This window comes from Salmo trutta, unplaced genomic scaffold (assembly GCF_901001165.1).
Source record: "Salmo trutta unplaced genomic scaffold, fSalTru1.1, whole genome shotgun sequence".
NCBI classification, from domain to species: Eukaryota; Metazoa; Chordata; class Actinopteri; order Salmoniformes; family Salmonidae; genus Salmo; species Salmo trutta.
Genome location: NW_021822751.1, coordinates 58,322 through 81,966, shown reverse-complemented (window position 1 = coordinate 81,966; position 23,645 = coordinate 58,322). Strand labels below are relative to the sequence as shown.

The 23,645-nt window shown below is 42.5% G+C and overlaps 1 protein-coding gene across 2 annotated transcripts in view; it reads right to left on the bottom strand.

The window, feature by feature from the left end:
- LOC115184164 (glucagon receptor-like) overlaps positions 1-21,815 on the bottom strand; it is a 31,252-nt gene extending 9,437 nt beyond the window's left edge. Inside the window, exons 1-9 of one of the 2 annotated variants that reach the window (XM_029745165.1) lie at positions 21,776-21,815; positions 18,698-18,828; positions 17,640-17,736; positions 8,178-8,285; positions 6,639-6,730; positions 6,180-6,286; positions 5,526-5,667; positions 5,276-5,435; positions 5,084-5,144 (exon numbers count right to left, since the gene is read on the bottom strand). In XM_029745165.1, the coding sequence (XP_029601025.1) occupies positions 5,084-5,144; positions 5,276-5,435; positions 5,526-5,667; positions 6,180-6,286; positions 6,639-6,730; positions 8,178-8,285; positions 17,640-17,736; positions 18,698-18,751 (821 nt within the window). In that variant the 5' untranslated portion in view covers positions 18,752-18,828; positions 21,776-21,815. The remainder of the gene's footprint in view (positions 1-5,083; positions 5,145-5,275; positions 5,436-5,525; positions 5,668-6,179; positions 6,287-6,638; positions 6,731-8,177; positions 8,286-17,639; positions 17,737-18,697; positions 18,829-21,775) is intronic. The other variant, XM_029745166.1, reaches the window with a different exon arrangement.
- Between the last annotated feature and the right edge of the window lie 1,830 nt (positions 21,816-23,645).

Sequence of the window (23,645 nt, the reverse complement as noted above, 5' to 3'; positions counted from 1 at the left end):
AGTCTAAGGAGAGAGAAGGGGAACAGTTGAAGGAGAGAGAGGGAACAGTTGAAGGAGAGAGAGGAAACAGTCTGAGCAAAGAGATATAGAACAGTTGAAGGAGAGAGAGGGAACAGTTGAAGGAAAGAGAGGGAACAGTTGAAGGAGAGAGAGGGAACAGTTGAAGGAGAGAGAGGGAACAGTTGAAGGAGAGAGAGGGGGAACAGTTGAAGGAGAGAGAGGGGGAACAGTCTAAGGAGAGAGAGGGGGAACAGTCTAAGGAGAGAGAGGGGGAACAGTTGAAGGAGAGAGAGGGGAACAGTTGAAGGAGAGAGAAGGGGAACAGTTGAAGGAGAGAGAGGGAACAGTTGAAGGAGAGAGAGGGAACAGTTGAAGGAGAGAGGGAACCGTCTAAGGTGAGAGAGGGAACAGTCTAAGGAGAGAGAGGGAACAGTCTAAGGAGAGAGAGGGAACAGCCTAAGGAGAGAGAGGGAACAGTTAAAGGAGAGAGAGGGAGCCGTTGAAGGAGAGAGAGGGAACAGTCTAAGGAGATAGAGGGAACAGTCTAAGGAGAGAGAGGGAACAGTCTAAGGAGAGAGAGGGGAACAGTCTAAGGAGAGAGAGGGAACAGTCTAAGGAGAGAGAGGGAACAGTCTAAGGAGAGAGAGGGAACAGTTGAAGGAGAGAGAGGGAGCCGTTGAAGGAGAGAGAGGGACAGTCTAAGGAGAGAGAGGGAACAGCCTAATGAGAGAGAGAGGGAACAGTTGAAGGAGAGAGAGGGACAGTCTAAGGACAGAGAGGGAACAGTCTAAGGAGAGAGAGGGGACAGCCTAAGGAGAGAGAGGGAACAGTTTAAGGAGAGAAAGGGAACAGTCTAAGGAGAGAGAGGGAACAGTCTAAGGAGAGAGGGAACAGTCTAAGGAGAGAGAGGGAAGAGCCTAAGGAGAGAGAGAGGGAACAGTTGAAGGAGAGAGAGGGAACAGTCTAAGGAGAGAGAGGGAACAGTCTAAGGAGAGAGAGGGAACAGCCGAAGGAGAGAGAGGGAACAGCCTAAGGAGAGAGAGAGGGAACAGTCTAAGGAGAGAGAAGAGGAACAGTCTAAGGAGAGAGAGGAAACAGTCTAAGGAGAGAGAGAGGCAACAGTCTAAGGAGAGAGGGAACAGTCTAAGCAGAGAGAGAGGGAACAGTCTAAGCAGAGAGAGAGGGAACAGTCTAAGGAAAGAGAGGGAACAGTCTAAGGAGAGAGAGGGGGAACAGTCTAAGGAGAGAGAGGGGGAACAGTCTAAGGAGAGAGAGGGGGAACAGTTGAAGGAGAGAGAGGGGGAACAGTCTAAGGAGAGAGAAGGGGAACAGTTGAAGGAGAGAGAGGGAACAGTTGAAGGAGAGAGAGGAAACAGTCTGAGCAAAGAGATATAGAACAGTTGAAGGAGAGAGAGGGAACAGTTGAAGGAAAGAGAGGGAACAGTTGAAGGAGAGAGAGGGAACAGTTGAAGGAGAGAGAGGGAACAGTTGAAGGAGAGAGAGGGAACAGTTGAAGGAGAGAGAGGGGGAACAGTTGAAGGAGAGAGAGGGGGAACAGTCTAAGGAGAGAGAGGGAACAGTTGAAGGAGAGAGAGGGAACAGTTGAAGCAGAGAGGGAACCGTCTAAGGGGAGAGAGGGAACAGTCTAAGGAGAGAGAGGGAACAGTCTAAGGAGAGAGAGGGAACAGCCTAAGGAGAGAGAGGGAACAGTTGAAGGAGAGAGAGGGAGCCGTTGAAGGAGAGAGAGGGAACAGTCTAAGGAGAGAGAGGGAACAGTCTAAGGAGAGAGAAGGAACAGTCTAAGGAGAGAGAGGGAACAGTTGAAGGAGAGAGAGGGAGCCGTTGAAGGAGAGAGAGGGAACAGTCTAAGGAGAGAGAGGGAACAGCCTAAGGAGAGAGAGAGGGAACAGTTGAAGGAGAGAGAGGGACAGTCTAAGGACAGAGAGGGAACAGTCTAAGGAGAGAGAGGGAACAGTTGAAGGAGAGAGAGGGAACAGTTGAAGGAGAGAGAGGGAACAGTTTAAGGAGAGAGAGGGAACAGTTTAAGGAGAGAGAGGGAACAGTCTAAGGAGAGAGAGGGAACAGTCTAAGGAGAGAGGGAACAGTCTAAGGAGAGAGAGGGAAGAGCCTAAGGAGAGAGAGAGGGAACAGTTGAAGGAGAGAGAGGGAACAGTCTAAGGAGAGAGAGGGAACAGTCTAAGGAGAGAGAGGGAACAGTCTAAGGAGAGAGAGGGAACAGCCTAAGGAGAGAGAGGGAACAGCCTAAGGAGAGAGAGAGGGAACAGTCTAAGGAGAGAGAGGGAACAGTCTAAGGAGAGAGAGGGAACAGTTGAAGGAGAGAGGGAACAGTCTAAGGAGAGAGAGGGAACAGTTGAAGGAGAGAGAGTTAACAGTCTAAGGAGGGAGAGGGAACAGTCTAAGGAGAGTGAGGGAACAGTCTAAGGAGAGAGAGAGGGAACAGTCTAAGGAGGGAGAGGGAACAGTCTAAGGAGAGAGAGAGGGAACAGTCTAAGGAGAGAGAGGGAACAGTTGGAGGAGAGAGAGGGAACAGTCTAAGGAGAGAGAGGGAACAGTCTAAGGAGAGAGAGGGAACAGTCTAAGGAGAGAGAGGAAACAGTCTGAGCAAAGAGATATAGAACAGTTGAAGGAGAGAGAGGGAACAGTTGAAGGAAAGAGAGGGAACAGTTGAAGGAGAGAGAGGGAACAGTTGAAGGAGAGAGAGGGAACAGTTGAAGGAGAGAGAGGAAACAGTCTGAGCAAAGAGATATAGAACAGTTGAAGGAGAGAGAGGGAACAGTTGAAGGAAAGAGAGGGAACAGTTGAAGGAGAGAGAGGGAACAGTTGAAGGAGAGAGAGGGAACAGTTGAAGGAGAGAGAGGGAACAGTTGAAGGAGAGAGAGGGGGAACAGTTGAAGGAGAGAGAGGGGGAACAGTCTAAGGAGAGAGAGGGAACAGTTGAAGGAGAGAGAGGGAACAGTTGAAGGAGAGAGGGAACCGTCTAAGGGGAGAGAGGGAACAGTCTAAGGAGAGAGAGGGAACAGTCTAAGGAGAGAGAGGGAACAGCCTAAGGAGAGAGAGGGAACAGTTGAAGGAGAGAGAGGGAGCCGTTGAAGGAGAGAGAGGGAACAGTCTAAGGAGAGAGAGGGAACAGTCTAAGGAGAGAGAAGGAACAGTCTAAGGAGAGAGAGGGAAACAGTGAAGGAGAGAGAGGGAGCCGTTGAAGGAGAGAGAGGGAACAGTCTAAGGAGAGAGAGGGAACAGCCTAAGGAGAGAGAGAGGGAACAGTTGAAGGAGAGAGAGGGACAGTCTAAGGACAGAGAGGGAACAGTCTAAGGAGAGAGAGGGAACAGTTGAAGGAGGAGAGAGGGAACAGTTGAAGGAGAGAGAGGGAACAGTTGAAGGAGAGAGGGAACAGTCTAAGGAGAGAGAGGGAAGTGCCTAAGGAGAGAGAGAGGGAACAGTTGAAGGAGAGAGAGGGAACAGTCTAAGGAGAGAGAGGGAACAGTCTAAGGAGAGAGAGGGAACAGTCTAAGGAGAGAGAGGGAACAGCCTAAGGAGAGAGAGGGAACAGCCTAAGGAGAGAGAGAGGGAACAGTCTAAGGAGAGAGAGGGAACAGTTGAAGGAGAGAGAGGGAACAGTCTAAGGAGAGAGAGGGAACAGTTGAAGGAGAGAGAGTTAACAGTCTAAGGAGGGAGAGGGAACAGTCTAAGGAGAGAGAGGGAACAGTCTAAGGAGAGAGAGAGGGAACAGTCTAAGGAGGGAGAGGGAACAGTCTAAGGAGAGAGAGAGGGAACAGTCTAAGGAGAGAGAGGGAACAGTTGAAGGAGAGAGAGAGAGGGAACAGTCTAAGGAGAGAGAGGGAACAGTCTAAGGAGAGAGAGGGAACAGTCTAAGGAGAGAGAGAGGGAACAGTCTAAGGAGAGAGAGGGAACAGTCTAAGGAGAGAGAGAGGGAATAGTTGAAGGAGAGAGAGGGAACCGTCTAAGGGGAGAGAGGGAACAGTCTAAGGAGAGAGAGGGAACAGTCTAAGGAGAGAGAGAGGGAACAGTCTAAGGAGAGAGAGGGAACAGTCTAAGGAGAGAGAGAGGGAACAGTTGAAGGAGAGAGAGGGAACCGTCTAAGGGGAGAGAGAGGGAACAGCCTAAGGAGAGAGAGGGAACAGTCTAAGGAGAGAGAGGGAACAGTCTAAGGAGAGAGAGGGAACAGTCTAAGGAGAGAGAGGGAACAGTCTAAGGAGAGAGAGGGAACAGTCTAAGGAGAGAGAGGGAACAGTCTAAGGAGGGAGAGTGAACAGTCTAAGGAGAGAGAGGGAACAGTCTAAGGAGGGAGAGGGAACAGAGAGAGGGAACAGTCTAAGGAGAGAGAGGGAACAGTCTAAGGAGAGAGAGGGAACAGTCTAAGGAGAGAGAGGGAACAGTCTAAGGAGGGAGAGGGAACAGTCTAAGGAGAGAGAGGGAACAGTTGAAGGAGAGAGAGGGAACAGTCTAAGGAGGGAGAGGGAACAGTCTAAGGAGAGAGAGGGAACAGTCTAAGGAGAGAGAGGGAACAGTCTAAGGAGGGAGAGGGAACAGTCTAAGGAGAGAGAGGGAACAGTTGAAGGAGAGAGAGGGAACAGTCTCAACTCATAATGGGTTTTAATCAACATTAGTGTATCTAGCCTCATAAAACATATAAATATGAAATATATATATTTTTGTATTTTAAAGAGACCTCTTAAAACTCCTAGTCACAGATTTTAACTGATCATATTTGGGCAATTCCACAGTATCCAAATGACACTGAGACTCAGATTTTTCATTTTAAAATGTATACTAAACAAAAAGCATTGATTTCATAGTTTAACAAACCATACAACTCTATACACAAGGACTACTTTTAACAATTTACACAGAACATTTTACAAAAATAAATTTACAGGAGGAACTGTGCAGATGTTTTTCTAGTAAATGTTTACATTTTGTATTTACTGTATACATTTGTTCAGAGTAGAGACTTGTATGGCTTACTAAGAAAAAGATGTCTTAGCGTCATTCAATTCCCATGGAAACAACACATTTAATAAATAATATTTTATTCACTCACTCTTCATTCTCGTACAGGTATTTGACTATCACCCACGGCAACACGAATATCAGAGGAGCACCTGATGAGAAGGAGAAAAGAGAGAGGGAGGATCACCAATCACATACATCTAAACACACACACACACACACACACACACACACACACACACACACACACACACACACACACACACACACACACCCTCCTCACCCCAGCCGATAAACAGGTAGATGCAGAAGTAGTTTCTCTCAGTGAACACGGTGATGACCAGGAGGCTGTGCAGGTAGATGCCTTCCACCAGCAGCCAATAGTTGTTGGCGATGACGCTGTACTGCATCATCACCATGGCGATACGGCACCCGGCAACCGTCTACGAGAGACACAGGAAGAGGTCCATATACAAAGACGCTGCTATGCAGAAACACACACCAGCATAGTGTGTGTGTGTGTGTGTGTCTACCTGATGGTGGGTGTCAGCCCCGGGGGCGAGGGGGACGGACAGGGAGTCTACCAGGACATCTTTAATCAGGATGGAGACAGCACGCAGGATGAAGGAGGAAAACAGATTCATATGGATGTTGTTCCTCATACAGTGAAGCTTCCTGTAGAGGAGAGAATGACAGAGGAGAGGGAGGGGGACAGAGAGAGACACAGAGAGACAGAGACAGAGAGAGACAGAGACAGAGACAAAGACAGAGAGAGAGAGAGACAGAGACAGAGAGAGACAGAGACAGAGAGAGTCAGAGAGAGACAGAGAGACAGAGAGAGACAGAGACAGTCAGAGAGAGACAGAGAGAGACAGAGACAGAGAGAGAGAGGGAGAGAGAGATCAAGACACAGAGAAAGAGAGAGGAGTTAATGTGGGTTACCGGTGGAATAATGTTAGCTGTGTTGGTATTTGTTTTACCCGAGGCATATCTCATCTTATGTCTCATAAGATCTTGTTTTTTATTCATTTTAATATTTTGCCTGGAGCCTCTCCCAGACTCCCTCCCTCCCTCCCTCCCTCAGCTTTCGCTCACTCCCATCTCTCTCCCTATCCTCAATCCGTTCGATCTCTACCCTCACTCTGTTCGCTCCCACCCCACCCTCCTTTCTCCCCCCCCCCCCTCACCTGAATGAGACCAGGATGCCCAGAGCCAGTACCAGGGCTCCGAGGGAGAGGGAGTAGCCCACTGTGTACATGGCCCGAAACTTACTGAGGATGCTACCATAGTGCTGCTGCAGAGAGAGAGAGAGAGGGAGGGAGAGAAAGAGAGAGAGAGAGAGAGAGAGAGAGAGAGAGAGAGGGGGGGTGGGGGGGATTGGTAGGGTAGAGAGAGAGGAAGGTAGAGAGAAAGAGAGAGAGAGGGGGAAGGGGGGTAACCAGAGGGGGAGTAGAGAGCGAGAGATGAGGAAGGCAGGTGGGTGGGAAAGCGAGGGGGGGGGGGTGAGAAGGGAGGGGACCGAGTGGGAGTGTGGGAGAGAGAAGAGAGAGAGAAGTTAGACTCATCCTGCATCGGCTATTAGGAAACACACGCACGCACATACCCACACACACCCACACACACACACACACACACTCCTCCCTCACCTGTCCTGGGTCGTCCTGCTCACACTCACTGGTGTTCTTTGGGGTCCAGCGTCCGTCCCCACTGCACACTCTATACACCACACCCTGCTGGACTGGAACACACACACACACACACACACACACACACACACACACACACACATCAAGACAATTAGAATCTATTTTGTGATTAAACAACCTTTCTTCCCAGTCGTCTCACACACTGCCAATGTCAACCACATATTATAACATACACCACTACAATATCATACTGTAAAATAACACCACTACAATAATACACTGTAACATAACACCACTACAATAATATACTATACAATAACACCACTACAATAATATACTGTAACACAACACCATTACAATAATATACTGTAACATAACACTACTACAATAATATACTTTAAAATAACACCACTACAATAATATACTGGACCGTAACACCACTACAATAATATATATTAGCATAACACTAGTACAATAATATACTGTAAAATAACACCACTACAATAATATATAGTAGCATAACACTCCTACAATAATATACTGTAAGATAACACTACTACAATAATATACTGTAAAATAACACCACTACAATAATATACTGTAAAATAACACTGCTACAATAATATACTGTAAGATAACACCACTACAGTAATTTACTGTACAATAATACCAATACAATAATATACCGTAAAATAACACTACGGTGGTTATTGTTCATATGGATGATAAATGACTCATATCCTGTCTGTACTCCAGCACATTTACCATATCACTCTGATACACTACCACACACACACACACACAGGCACTCTCACACACACACACACCCATCTCTCTTCTCAAACACATGGAAGGAAGTGCTGCTGTAGTCTGTTTGATACGATAGCCTGTATTGTTGTGTCCCATATTGTTGTGTCCCATATTGGCTTATGTGTCCAACAGACTGTACAGCCGCAGTTACATCTGATGGAGTAGAGAGATGTGAGATGTGTGTGTTCGTGTGAGTGTGTGTGAGTGTTTGTGTGTGTGTGTATATGTGTGTGTGTGTATCTGAGATACATGATTGTTGTGTAATTGTGTTATGTGACACAAGCAGCTGTCACTCTATAAACCATGGAATTCACTGAACATTCCTCTGCATTCAGAGCAGCTGTCACTCTATAAACCATGGAATTCACTGAACATTCCTCTGCATTCAGAGCAGCTGTCACTCTATAAACCATGGAATTCACTGAACATTCCTCTGCATTCAGAGCAGCTGTCACTCTATAAACCATGGAATTCACTGAACATTCCTCTGCATTCAGAGCAGCTGTCACTCTATAAACCATGGAATTCACTGAACATTCCTCTGCATTCAGAGCAGCTGTCACTGTATCACCATGGAATTCACTGAACATTCCTCTGCATTCACATACACCCATCTTATTACTGGTGTTGGGGTAGGTGCAGTACACACACACACACACACACACACACACACACACACACACACACACACACACACACACACACACACACACACACACACACACACACCTTTGCGGTACCAGGGCAGGTACCATGGACAGGAAACATTGACTGTTGTTCCAGGAAGTCCATCGGGCCAGCAGGCATACTGGTCAAACGTCCTGTTACACACCAGTCCTGTGGAGGGTTCAAATACCAAAGGTCACACATTCCTGTACTTCACCTGTTTAACACAGCTATAACACACCAATATAACACAGCTATAACACACCGATATAACACAGCTATAACACACCGATATAACACGGCTATAACACACCAATATAACACAGCTATAACACACCGATATAACACAGCTATAACACACCAATATAACACACCGATATAACACAGCTATAACACACCGATATAACACAGCTATAACACACCAATATAACACAGCGATATAACACAGCTATAACTCAATGATATAACACAGCTATAACACAATGATATAACACAGCTATAACACACCGATATAACACAGCTATAACACAGCGATATAACACAGCTATAACACACCGATATAACACAGCTATAACACACCGATATAACACAGCTATAACACAGCGATATAACACAGCTATAACACAATGATATAACACAGCTATAACACACCGATATAACACAGCTATAACACACCAATATAACAAAGCGATATAACACAGCTATAACACAATGATATAACACAGCTATAACACAATGATATAACACAGGAAATGCAGAGCTATAACACACCGATATAACACAGGATTAACACAGCTATAACACACTGATATAACACAGGAAAACACAGCTATAACACACCGATATAACAAAGGAATTGCACAGCTATAACACACCGATATAACACAGGAATAACACAGCTATAACACACCGATATAACACAGGAATAGCACAGCTATAACACACCGATATAACACAGGAATAGCACAGCTATAACACACCGATATAACACAGGAATAGCACAGCTATAACACACCGATATAACACAGGAATAGCACAGCTATAACACACCAATATAACACAGGAATAGTACAGCTATAACACACCGATATAACACAGCTATAACACACCAATATAACACAGCTATAACACACCAATATAGCAATGCTATAATATACCAATATAACACAGCTATAACACACCAATATAACACAGCTACAATACACCGATATAACACAGGAATAACACAGCTATAACACAGCGATATAACACAGCTATAACACAGCTATAACACACCGATATAACACAGCTACAACACACCAATATAACACAGGAATAGCACAGCTATAACACACCGATATAACACGGCTATAACACACCAATATAACACAGCTATAACACACCAATATAACACCGCAATAACACAGGAACAACACAGCTATAACACAGTGATATAACATGGCTATAACACACCAATATAACACAGCTATAACACACCAATATAACACACTGATTTAACATAGCTATAACACACCAATAACACACCGATAACACAGCTATAACACACCAATATAACAAAGCTATAACAAACCGATATAACACAGCTATAACACACCGATAAAAACCACCAATATAACACACCAATATAACACCGATAAAACACACCCATATAACACAGCTATAACACACCAATATAACACACTGATTTAACACAGCTATAACACACCAATATAACACAGCTATAACACACCGATATAACACAGCTATAACACACCAATATAACAAAGCTATAACACACCGATATAACACAGCTATAACACACCAATATAACACACCAATATAACACAGCTATAACACACCAACATAACACAGCTATAATACACCAATATAACACAGCTATAACACACCAATTTAACACAGCTATAACACACCGATATTACACAGCTATAACACATCGATATAACACAACTATAACACACCAATGTAACACAGCTATAACACACCGATATTACACAGCTATAACACATCGATATAACACAACCATAACACACCAATACAACACACCAATATAACACAGCTATAACACACCAATATAACACACCAATAAAACACAGATATAACACACCAATATAACACAGCTATAACACACCGATATAACACAGCTATAACACACCAATATAACACAGCTATAACACACCAATATAACACAGCTATAACACACCGATATAACACAGCAATAACACACCGATAAAAAACACCAATATAACACACCAATATAACACCGCTAAAACACACCGATATAACACAGCTATAACACACCAATATAACACAGCTATAACACACCAATATAACACAGCTATAACACACCAATATAACACAGCTATAACACATCGATATAACACAACTATAACACACCAATGTAACACAGCTACAACACACCAACATAACACAGCTATAACACACTGATATAACACAGCTATAACACATCGATATAACACAACTATAACACACCAATATAACACAGCTATAACACACCAATATAACACAGCTATAACACACCGATATAACACATCGATATAACACAACTATAACACACCAATATAACACATCGATATAACACAACTATAACACACCAATGTAACACAGCTATAACACACCAATATAACACAGCTATAACACACCGATATAACACAGCTACAACACACCAACATAACACAGCTCTAACACTGCTATAACACACTGATATAACACAGCTATAACACACCGATATAACACAGCTATAACACATTGATATAACACACCAATGTAACACAGCTATAACACACCGATATAACGCAGCTACAACACACCAACATAACACAGCTATAACACATCGATATAACACAACTATAACACACCAATATAACACAGCTACAACACACCAACATAACACAGCTATAACACTGCTATAACACACCGATATAACACAGCTATAACACACCAATATAACACAGCTATAACACACTGATATAACACAGCTATAACACACTGATATAACACAGCTATAACACACTGATATAACACAGCTATAACACACCAATATAACACAGCTATAACACACCAATATAACACAGCTATAACACACCGATATAACACAGCTATACCACATTAATATAACACAGGAAAAGCACAGCTATAACACACTGATATAACACAGCTACAACACACCAATATAACACAGCTATAACACACCGATATTACACAGCTATACCACACCAATATAACACAGGAATAGCACAGCTATAACACACCGATATAACACAGCTATAACACATCGATATAACACAGCTATAACACACCGATATAACACAGGAATAGCACAGCTATAACACCCTGATATAACACAGCTACAGCACACCAATTTAACACAGGAATAGCACAGCTATAACACACCGATATAACACAGCTATAACACACCGATATAACACAGGAATAACACAGCTATAACACACTGATATAACACAGCTATAACACACCAATATAACACAGGAATAGCACAGCTATAACACACCAATATAACACAGCTATAACACACCGATATAACACAGCTATAACACACCAATATAACACAGGAAAAGCACAGCTATAACACACTGATATAACACAGCTATAACACACCGATATAACACAGCTATAACACACTGATATAACACAGCTATAACACACCGATATAACACAGGAATAGCACAGCTATAACACACCAATGTAACACAGCTATAACACACCGATATAACGCAGCTACAACACACCAACATAACACAGCTATAACACATCGATATAACACAACTATAACACACCAATATAACACAGCTACAACACACCAACATAACACAGCTATAACACTGCTATAACACACCGATATAACACAGCTATAACACACCAATATAACACAGCTATAACACACTGATATAACACAGCTATAACACACTGATATAACACAGCTATAACACACTGATATAACACAGCTATAACACACCAATATAACACAGCTATAACACACCAATATAACACAGCTATAACACACCGTTATAACACAGCTATACCACATTAATATAACACAGGAAAAGCACAGCTATAACACACTGATATAACACAGCTACAACACACCAATATAACACAGCTATAACACACCGATATTACACAGCTATACCACACCAATATAACACAGGAATAGCACAGCTATAACACACCGATATAACACAGCTATAACACATCGATATAACACAGCTATAACACACCGATATAACACAGGAATAGCACAGCTATAACACCCTGATATAACACAGCTACAGCACACCAATTTAACACAGGAATAGCACAGCTATAACACACCGATATAACACAGCTATAACACACCGATATAACACAGGAATAACACAGCTATAACACACTGATATAACACAGCTATAACACACCAATATAACACAGGAATAGCACAGCTATAACACACCAATATAACACAGCTATAACACACCGATATAACACAGCTATAACACACCAATATAACACAGGAAAAGCACAGCTATAACACACTGATATAACACAGCTATAACACACCGATATAACACAGCTATAACACACTGATATAACACAGCTATAACACACCGATATAACACAGGAATAGCACAGCTATAACACACCAATGTAACACAGCTATAACACACCGATATAACACAGCTATAACACACTGATATAACACAGGAATAACACAGCTATAACACACCGATATAACACAGCTATAACACACCAATATAACACAGGAATAGCACAGCTATAACACACTGATATAACACAGCTATAACACACCGATATAACACAGCTATAACACATTGATATAACACACCAATGTAACACAGCTATAACACACCGATATAACGCAGCTACAACACACCAACATAACACAGCTATAACACATCGATATAACACAACTATAACACACCAATATAACACAGCTACAACACACCAACATAACACAGCTATAACACTGCTATAACACACCGATATAACACAGCTATAACACACCAATATAACACAGCTATAACACACTGATATAACACAGCTATAACACACTGATATAACACAGCTATAACACACTGATATAACACAGCTATAACACACCAATATAACACAGCTATAACACACCAATATAACACAGCTATAACACACCGATATAACACAGCTATACCACATTAATATAACACAGGAAAAGCACAGCTATAACACACTGATATAACACAGCTACAACACACCAATATAACACAGCTATAACACACCGATATTACACAGCTATACCACACCAATATAACACAGGAATAGCACAGCTATAACACACCGATATAACACAGCTATAACACATCGATATAACACAGCTATAACACACCGATATAACACAGGAATAGCACAGCTATAACACCCTGATATAACACAGCTACAGCACACCAATATAACACAGGAATAGCACAGCTATAACACACCGATATAACACAGCTATAACACACTGATATAACACAGGAATAACACACCTATAACACACTGATATAACACAGCTATAACACACCAATATAACACAGGAATAGCACAGCTATAACACACCAATATAACACAGCTATAACACACCGATATAACACAGCTATAACACACCAATATAACACAGGAAAAGCACAGCTATAACACACTGATATAACACAGCTATAACACACCGATATAACACAGCTATAACACACTGATATAACACAGCTATAACACACCGATATAACACAGGAATAGCACAGCTATAACACACCAATGTAACACAGCTATAACACACCGATATAACACAGCTATAACACACTGATATAACACAGGAATAACACAGCTATAACACACCGATATAACACAGCTATAACACACCAATATAACACAGGAATAGCACAGCTATAACACACCAATATAACACAGCTATAACACACCAATATAACACAGCTATAACACACCAATATAACACAGCTATAACACACTGATATAACACAGCTATAACACACTGATATAACACAGCTATAACACACTGATATAACACAGCTATAACACACCGATATAACACAGCTATACCACATTAATATAACACAGGAAAAGCACAGCTATAACACACTGATATAACACAGCTACAACACACCAATATAACACTGCTATAACACTGATATAACACAGCTAAACACACCAATATAACACAGCTATAACACACCGATATTACACAGCTATACCACACCAATACAACACAGGAATAGCACAGCTATAACACACCGATATAACACAGCTATAACACATCGATATAACACAGCTATAACACACCGATATAACACAGGAATAGCACAGCTATAACACAGCTATAACACACTGATATAACACAGGAATAACACAGCTATAACACACTGATATAACACAGCTATAACACACCAATATAACACAGGAATAGCACAGCTATAACACACCAATATAACACAGCCATAACACACCGATATAACACAGCTTTAACACACCAATATAACACAGGAATAGCACAGCTATAACACATCAATATAACACAGCTGTAACACACCGATATAACACAGCTATAACACACTGATATAACACAGCTATAACACACCGATATAACACAGGAATAGCACAGCTATAACACACCAATATAACACAGCTATAACACACTGATATAACACAGCTATAACACACTGATATAACACAGCTATAACACACTGATATAACACAGCTATAACACACCAATATAACACAGCTATAACACACCAATATAACACAGCTATAACACACCGATATAACACAGCTATACCACATTAATATAACACAGGAAAAGCACAGCTATAACACACTGATATAACACAGCTACAACACACCAATATAACACAGCTATAACACACCGATATTACACAGCTATACCACACCAATATAACACAGGAATAGCACAGCTATAACACACCGATATAACACAGCTATAACACATCGATATAACACAGCTATAACACACCGATATAACACAGGAATAGCACAGCTATAACACAGCTATAACACACTGATATAACACAGGAATAACACAGCTATAACACACTGATATAACACAGCTATAACACACCAATATAACACAGGAATAGCACAGCTATAACACACCAATATAACACAGCTATAACACACCGATATAACACAGCTTTAACACACCAATATAACACAGGAATAGCACAGCTATAACACACCAATATAACACAGCTGTAACACACCGATATAACACAGCTATAACACACTGATATAACACAGCTATAACACACCGATATAACACAGGAATAGCACAGCTATAACACACCAATATAACACAGCTATAACACACCGATATAACACAGCTATAACACACCGATATAACACAGCTATAACACACTGATATAACACAGCTATAACACACCGATATAACACAGGAATAGCACAGCTATAACACACCAATATAACACAGCTATAACACACCGATATAACACAGCTATAACACACTGATATAACACAGGAATAACACAGCTATAACATACCGATATAACACAGCTATAACACACGGATATAACACAGCTATAACACACCAATATAACAGGAATAATATAAAAATAAAATAAAATATTTAAAAAAAAATGTCACCTTACAGTGAAATGCTTACTTACAAGCCTTAACCAACAATGCAGTTTTCAGAAAATAGATTTAAGAAAATATCTACAAAAGTAAAAAATAAAATGAACACAATAAAATAACAATAATGAGGCTATATACAGGGGGTACGGAGTCAATGTGCCGGGTTACAGGTTAGTTGGGGTCATTTGTACATGCAGGTGGGGGTGAAGTGACTATGCATAGGGGTTAAACAGTGAGTACAGCAGCAGAGTACAAAACAAAAGGGGGGGGGGGGGTCAATGCAAATAGTGCAGGTGGCCATTTGATTAATTGTTCAGGAGTCTTATTGCTTGGGGGTAGAAGCTGTTAAGGAGCCTTTTGGACCTAGACCTGGCTCTCTGGTACCGTTTGCTGTGCAGTAGCAGAGAGAACAGTGTATGACTAGGGTGATTGGAGTGTTTGACAATTCTTTGGGCCTTCCTCTGATACCGCCTAGTATAGAGGTCCTGGATGGTAGGAAACCTGGCCCCAGTGATGTGCTGGGCCGTACGCACTACCCTCTGTAGCGCTAACCTAGCTCTGACATACCATTATACCACAGGACTAACCTAGCTCTGACATACCATTATACCACAGGACTAACCTAGCTCTGACATACCATTATACCACAGGACTAACCTAGCTCTGACATACCATTATACCACAGGACTAACCTATCTCTGACATACCATTATACCACAGGACTAACCTAGCTCTGACATACCATTATACCACAGGAATAACCTAGCTCTGACATACCATTATACCACAGGACTAACCTAGCTCTGACATACCATTATACCACAGGAATAACCTAGCTCTCACATACCATTATACCACAGGAATAACCTAGCTCTGACATACCATTATACCACAGGACTAACCTAGCTCTGACATACCATTATACCACAGGACTAACCTAGCTCTCACATACCATTATACCACAGGACTAACCTAGCTCTGACATACCATTATATCACAGGACTAACCTAGCTCTGACATACCATTATACCACAGGACTAACCTAGCTCTAATATACCATTATACCACAGGACTAACCTAGCTCTAACATACCATTATACCACAGGAATAACCTATCTCTGACATACCATTATACCACAGGACTAACCTAGCTCTGACATACCATTATACCACAGGACTAACCTAGCTCTAACATACCATTATAACCTATCTCTAACATACCATTATACCACAGGAATAACCTAGCTCTGACATACCATTATACCACAGGAATAACCTAGCTCTAACATACCATTATAACACAGGAATAACCTAGCTCTAACATACCATTATACCACAGGACTAACCTAGCTCTGACATACCATTATACCACAGGAATAACCTAGCTCTCACATACCATTATACCACAGGACTAACCTAGCTCTGACATACCATTATATCACAGGACTAACCTAGCTCTGACATACCATTATACCACAGGACTAACCTAGCTCTAATATACCATTATACCACAGGACTAACCTAGCTCTAACATACCATTATACCACAGGAATAACCTAGCTCTCACATACCATTATACCACAGGACTAACCTAGCTCTGACATACCATTATATCACAGGACTAACCTAGCTCTGACATACCATTATAACACAGGAATAACCTAGCTCTAACATACCATTATACCACAGGACTAACCTAGCTCTCACATGACAGGGAGGCTCTGTGATGGGGTAGAGCGGTGATATGTGTAGGTGTCCATTTCTAACTGGGCAAAAGTTTCAATCAGCAGATTATCCACTGTGGTTATGAAGGGTCTGAGGTTGATGACATCACAGCGTGAGGCTGAGACTGACCTGAGGCGGGAGGCGTGTTGACGATGCTCTGAGAACACTGGTTCTTGTAGCTCGTCCATTGTTCCATCAGGAGCTTCAGAGATTTAGCCGAGGAGACCTGGGTGCAAAAGGAGAACAGTAATTAGACTCTGCGGAACCTCCATCTAAATCTAAATAAATGTGTGTGTGTGTGGGGAAGTGTCTGTACAAATGTACTCTCTTTATTTACTTTTGTTTATTTATTTAATTTGTTTATTTATTTAACCTTTATTTAACTAGGCAAGTCAGTTAAGAACACATTCTTAATTACAATGACGGCCTACCCCAGGCCAAACTGGGACGACGTTGGGCCAATTGTGCACCGCCCTATGGGACTCCCAATCACAGCCGGATGTGATACAGCCTGGATTCAAACCAGGAACTGTATTGACGCCTCTAGCACTGAGATACAGTGCCTTAGACCACTGCGCCACTCAGGAGCCCTTAATTTGTCCCATTTGTCACAGCAGAATAAATTTGCAGCAAACAGGATTGTAATATTTAGTCCATTAACACGGTTCCACCAATGTAATGTTGCTTGATCAGTGACTAGGCTGATCCTGGACCGGGTGATTAGGTTGATCCTGGACCGGGTGATTAGGCTGATCCTGGATCAGTGATTAGGCTGATCCTGGATAAGTGATTAGGCTGATCCTGGACCGGGTGATTAGGCTGATCCTGGATCAGTGATTAGGTTGATCCTGGACCAGTGATTAGGCTGATCCTGGATCAGTGATTAGGCTGATCCAAGATCAGTGATTAGGCTGATCCAGGATCAGTGATTAGGCTGATCCAGGATCAGTGATTAGGCTGATCCAGGATCAGTGATTAGGCTGATCCAGGATCAGTGATTAGGCTGATCCAGGATCAGTGATTAGGCTGATCCAGGCTTATCACATTAGGCTATTAGCAAAATTGTGTGTTAGTGCAGGTTTGCGTGCGTGCGTGTGTGTGTGTGTGTATATGTGTGTGTGTGTGTGTGTGTGTGTGTGTGTGTGTGTGTGTGTGTGTATGTGTGTGTGAGAGAGAGAGAGTCTTACCTGGGTGTAGCCAGAGAGGGTGAGCAGAGATAAGAGGACACACATCTGGGACATCCCACCTGGCTACGCTGAGAGAGGAGGGGCGGGGGGACTCAACTCATCAGGGGGCTCAGCCTGGTCTACCCTACAGACTACAAAAACACACATGCGCACACACACACACACACACACACACACACACACACACACACACACACACACAAACAAAGAGAGGAAGTGAAAGAGAGATAAATGTCAAATAGTCTTTTAACCAAATTACTGTACAACAAACCTCGTATTCACACTGCACACCCTAATTGACAAACAAACAAACCAAAACAAAGGCAAAGTCTTCTCATGCGTTGTTGATTTCAAACAAGCCTTCGACTCAATTTGGCGTGAGGTTCTGCTATACAAATTGATGGAAAGTGGTGTTGGGGGAAAAACATACGACATTATAAAATCCATGTACACAAACAACAAGTGGGTGGTTAAAATAGGCAAAACACACACAAATTTCTTCCCACAGGGCCGTGGGGTGAGACAGAGATGCAGCTTAAGCCCCACCCTCTTCAACATATATATCAACGAATTGGCGCAGGCACTAGAAACGTCTGCAGCACCCGGCCTCACCCTACTAGAATCTGAAGTCAAATGTCTACTGTTTGCTGATGATCTGATGCTTCTCTGTCACCAACCAAGGAGGGCCTACAGCAGCACCTACAGTGAGGGAAAAAAGTATTTGATCCCCTGCTGATTTTGTACGTTTGCCCACTGACAAAGAAATGATCAGTGTATAATTTTAATGGTAGGTTTATTTGAACAGTGAGAGACAGAATAACAACAAAAAAATCCAGAAAAACGCATGTCAAAAATGTTATAAAATGATTTGCATTTTAATGAGGGAAATAAGTATTTGACCCCTCTGCAAAACATGACTTAGTACTTGGTGGCAAAACCCTTGTTGGCAATCACAGAGGTCAGACGTTTCTTGTAGTTGGCCACCAGGTTTGCACACATCTCAGGAGGGATTTTGTCCCACTCCTCTTATCAGATCTTCTCCAAGTCATTAAGGTTTCGAGGCTGACGTTTGGCAACTCGAACCTTCAGCTCCCTCCACAGATTTTCTATGGAATTAAGGTCTGGAGACTGGCTAGGCCACTCCAGGACTGTAATGTGCTTCTTCTTGAGCCAGTCCTTTGTTGCCTTGGCCGTGTGTTTTGGGTCATTGTCATGCTGGAATACCCATCCACGACCCATTTTCAATGCCCTGGCTGAGGGAAGGAGGTTCTCACCCAAGGTTTGACGATACATGGCCCCGTCCATCGTCCCTTTGATGTGGTGAAGTTGTCCTGTCCCCTTAGCAGAAAAACACCCCCAAAGCATAATGTTTCCACCTCCATGTTTGACGGTGGGGATGGTGTTCTTGGGGTCATAGGCAGCATTCCTCCTCCTCCAAACACGGCGAGTTGAGTTGATGCCAAAGAGCTCCATTTTGGTCTCATCTGACGACAACACATTCACCCAATTGTCCTCTGAATCATTTAGATGTTCATTGGCAAACTTCAGACGGGCATGTATATGTGCTTTCTTGAGCAGGGGGACCTTGCGGGCGCTGCAGGATTTCAGTCCTTCACGGCGTAGTGTGTTACCAATTGTTTTCTTGGTGACTATGGTCCCAGCTGCCTTGAGATCATCTGGATTACTGCAACTCGCTGTTGGCTGGGCTCCCTGCCTGTGCCATTAAACCCCTACAACTCATCCAGAACGCCGCAGCCCGTCTGGTGTTCAACCTTCCCAAGTTCTCTCACGTCACCCCGCTCCTCCGCTCTCTCCACTGGCTTCCAGTTGAAGCTCGCATCCCCTACAAGACCATGGTGCTTGCCTACGGAGCTGTGAGGGGAACGGCACCTCCGTACCTTCAGGCTCTGATCAGGCCCTACACCCAAACAAGGGCACTGCGTTCATCCACCTCTGGCCTGCTCGCCTCCCTACCTCTGAGGAAGCACAGTTCCCGCTCAGCCCAGTCAAAACTGTTCGCTGCTCTGGCACCCCAATGGTGGAACAAGCTCCCTCACGACGCCAGGACAGCGGAGTCAATCACCACCTTCCGGAGACACCTGAAACCCCACCTCTTTAAGGAATACCTAGGATAGGATAAAGTAATCCTTCTAACCCCCCCCCCCCAAAAAAAAGATATAGATGTACTATTGTAAAGTGGTTGTTCCACTGGATATCATAAGGTGAATGCACCAATTTGTAAGTCGCTCTGGATAAGAGCGTCTGCTAAATGACTTAAATGTTAAATGTAAATGTAAACAAGATCCTCCCGTGTAGTTCTGGGCTGATTCCTCACCGTTCTCATGATCATTGCAACTCCACAAGGTGAGATCTTGCATAGAGCCCCAGGCCGAAGGAGATTGACAGTTATTTTGTGTTTCTTCCATTTGCAAATAATCTCACCAACTGTTGTCACCTTCTCACCAAACTGCTTGGCGATGGTCTTGTAGCCCATTCCAGCCTTGTGTAGGTCTACAATCTTGTCCCTGACATCCTTGGAGAGCTCTTTGGTCTTGGCCATGGTGGAGAGTTTGGAATCTGATTGATTGATTGCTTCTGTGGACAGGTGTCTTTTATACAGGTAACAAGCTGAGATTAGGAGCACTCCCTTTAAGAGTGTGCTCCTAATCTCAGCCCGTTAGCTGTATAAAAGACACCTGGGAGCCAGAAATCTTTCTGATTGAGAGGGGGTCAAATACTTATTTCCCTCATTAAAATGCAAATCATTTTATAACATTTTTGACATGCATTTTTCTGGATTTTTTTTGTTGTTATTCTGTCTCTCACTGTTCAAATAAACCTACCATTAAAATTATAGACTGATAATTTCTTTGTCAGTGGGAAACGTACAAAATTAGCAGGGGATCAAATACTTTTTTCCCTCACTGTAGATATTCTGCACAGATTCTGTCAGACCTTGCACTGACAGTAAATCTTAGTAAGACTAAAATAATGGTGTTCCAAAAAAGGTCCAATCGCCAGGACCATAAATACAAATTCCACACCGTTGCCCTAGAGCACACAAAAAACGATACATACCTCGGCCTAAACATCAGCGTCACATGTAACTGCCACAAAGCTGTGAACGATCTGAGAGACAAGGCAAGAAGGGCATTGTATGCCATCAAAAGGAACATAAAATTCAATATACCAATTAGGATCTGGCTAAAAATACTTGAATCAATTATAGAACCCATTGCCCTTTATGGTTGTGAGGTCTGGGGTCCGCTCACCAATAAGGAATTCACAAAATGGGACAAACACCAAAATGAGAGTCTACATGCAGAATTCTGCAAAAATATGTTCTGTGTACAACATAGAACACCAAATAACGCATACAGAGCAGAATTAGGCCGATATCCGCTAATTATCAAAATCCAGAAAAGACCCGTTATATTCTACAACCACCTAAAATGAAGCGATTCCCAAACCTTCCATAACAAAGCCATCACCTACAGAGAGATGAACCTGGAGAAGAGTCCCCTAAGCAAGCTGGTCCTGGGGCTCTGTTCACAAACACAAACACACTGTCACGTCCTGACCAGTAAAGGGGTTATTTGTTATTGTAGTTTGGTCAGGACGTGGCAGGGGGTGTTTGTTTTATGTGGTTCAGGGTGTGTTTTGTGTATGTGTTTAGGTAGAGGGGGTATTTGATTTATTAGTCCGGGGTTTGTTAGTCATTGTTCTATGTTAGTATATTTCTATGTTCTATCTAGTCTTTTGTAGTTCTATGTTTAGTTAATTGGGGTTGGACCTTCAATTGGAGGCAGCTGGTTATTGTTGCCTCTGATTGAGGGTCCTATAATTAGGAGTTTGTTTTCATGGGATTTTGTGGGAGATTGTTCTTGTTTAGCTGTGTGCCTGACAAGACTGTCCAGTTCGTTTTGTTTTGTATACGTTTATGTGTTTTCCTTCTTCACCAATAAAAAGAAGATGAGTGTACATTTTCCCGCTGCGTCTTGGTCTACGACACTCGTGACACACACCCCATAGAGCCCCGGGACAGCAACACAATTAGACCCAACCAAATCATGAGAAAACAAAAAGATAATTACTTGACACATTGGAAAGAATTTACAAAAAGGCAGAGCAAACTAGAATGCCATTTGGCCCTAAACAGAGAGTACACAGTGGCAGACTGCCTGACCACTGTGACTGACCCAATATTAAGGAAAGCTTTGACTATGTACAGACTCAGAGAGCATAGCCTTGCTATTGAGAAAGGCCGCTGTAGGCAGACCTGGCTCTCAAGAGAAGACAGGCTATGTGCACACTGCCCACAAAATGAAGTGGAAACTGAGCTGCACTTCCTAACCTCCTGCCAAATGTATGACCATATTAGAGACACATATTTCCCTCAGATTACACAGATCCACAAAGAATTCGAAAACAAACCCGATTTTGATAAACTCCCATATCTACTGGGTGAAATACCACAGTGTGACATCACAGCAGCAAGATGTGTGACCTGTTGCCACAAGAAAAGGTCAACCAGTGAAGAATAAACACCATTGTAAATACAACCCATATTTATGTCTATTTATTTTCCCTTTTGTACTTTAACCATTTGTACATCGTTACAACACTGTATATATACATAATATGACATTTGTAATGTCTTTATTCTTTTGAAACTTCTGTGAATGTAATGTTCACTGTTCATTTTTATTGTTTATTTCACTTTTGTATATTATCTACCTCACTTGCTTTGGCAACGTTAACATATGTTTCCCATCCCAATAAAACCCTTGAATTGAATTGATAAAGAGAGAGTTGCTTTCATTAATTGCTTACGCCTCTCAGCATAATATTACATATCCCTTTCTTATTCTCCTCCTCCTCCTCCTCTTCATCATCCTCATCATCACCATGGGGAGATGAAGGGTGTCTCTATAGGGACTTACATAAG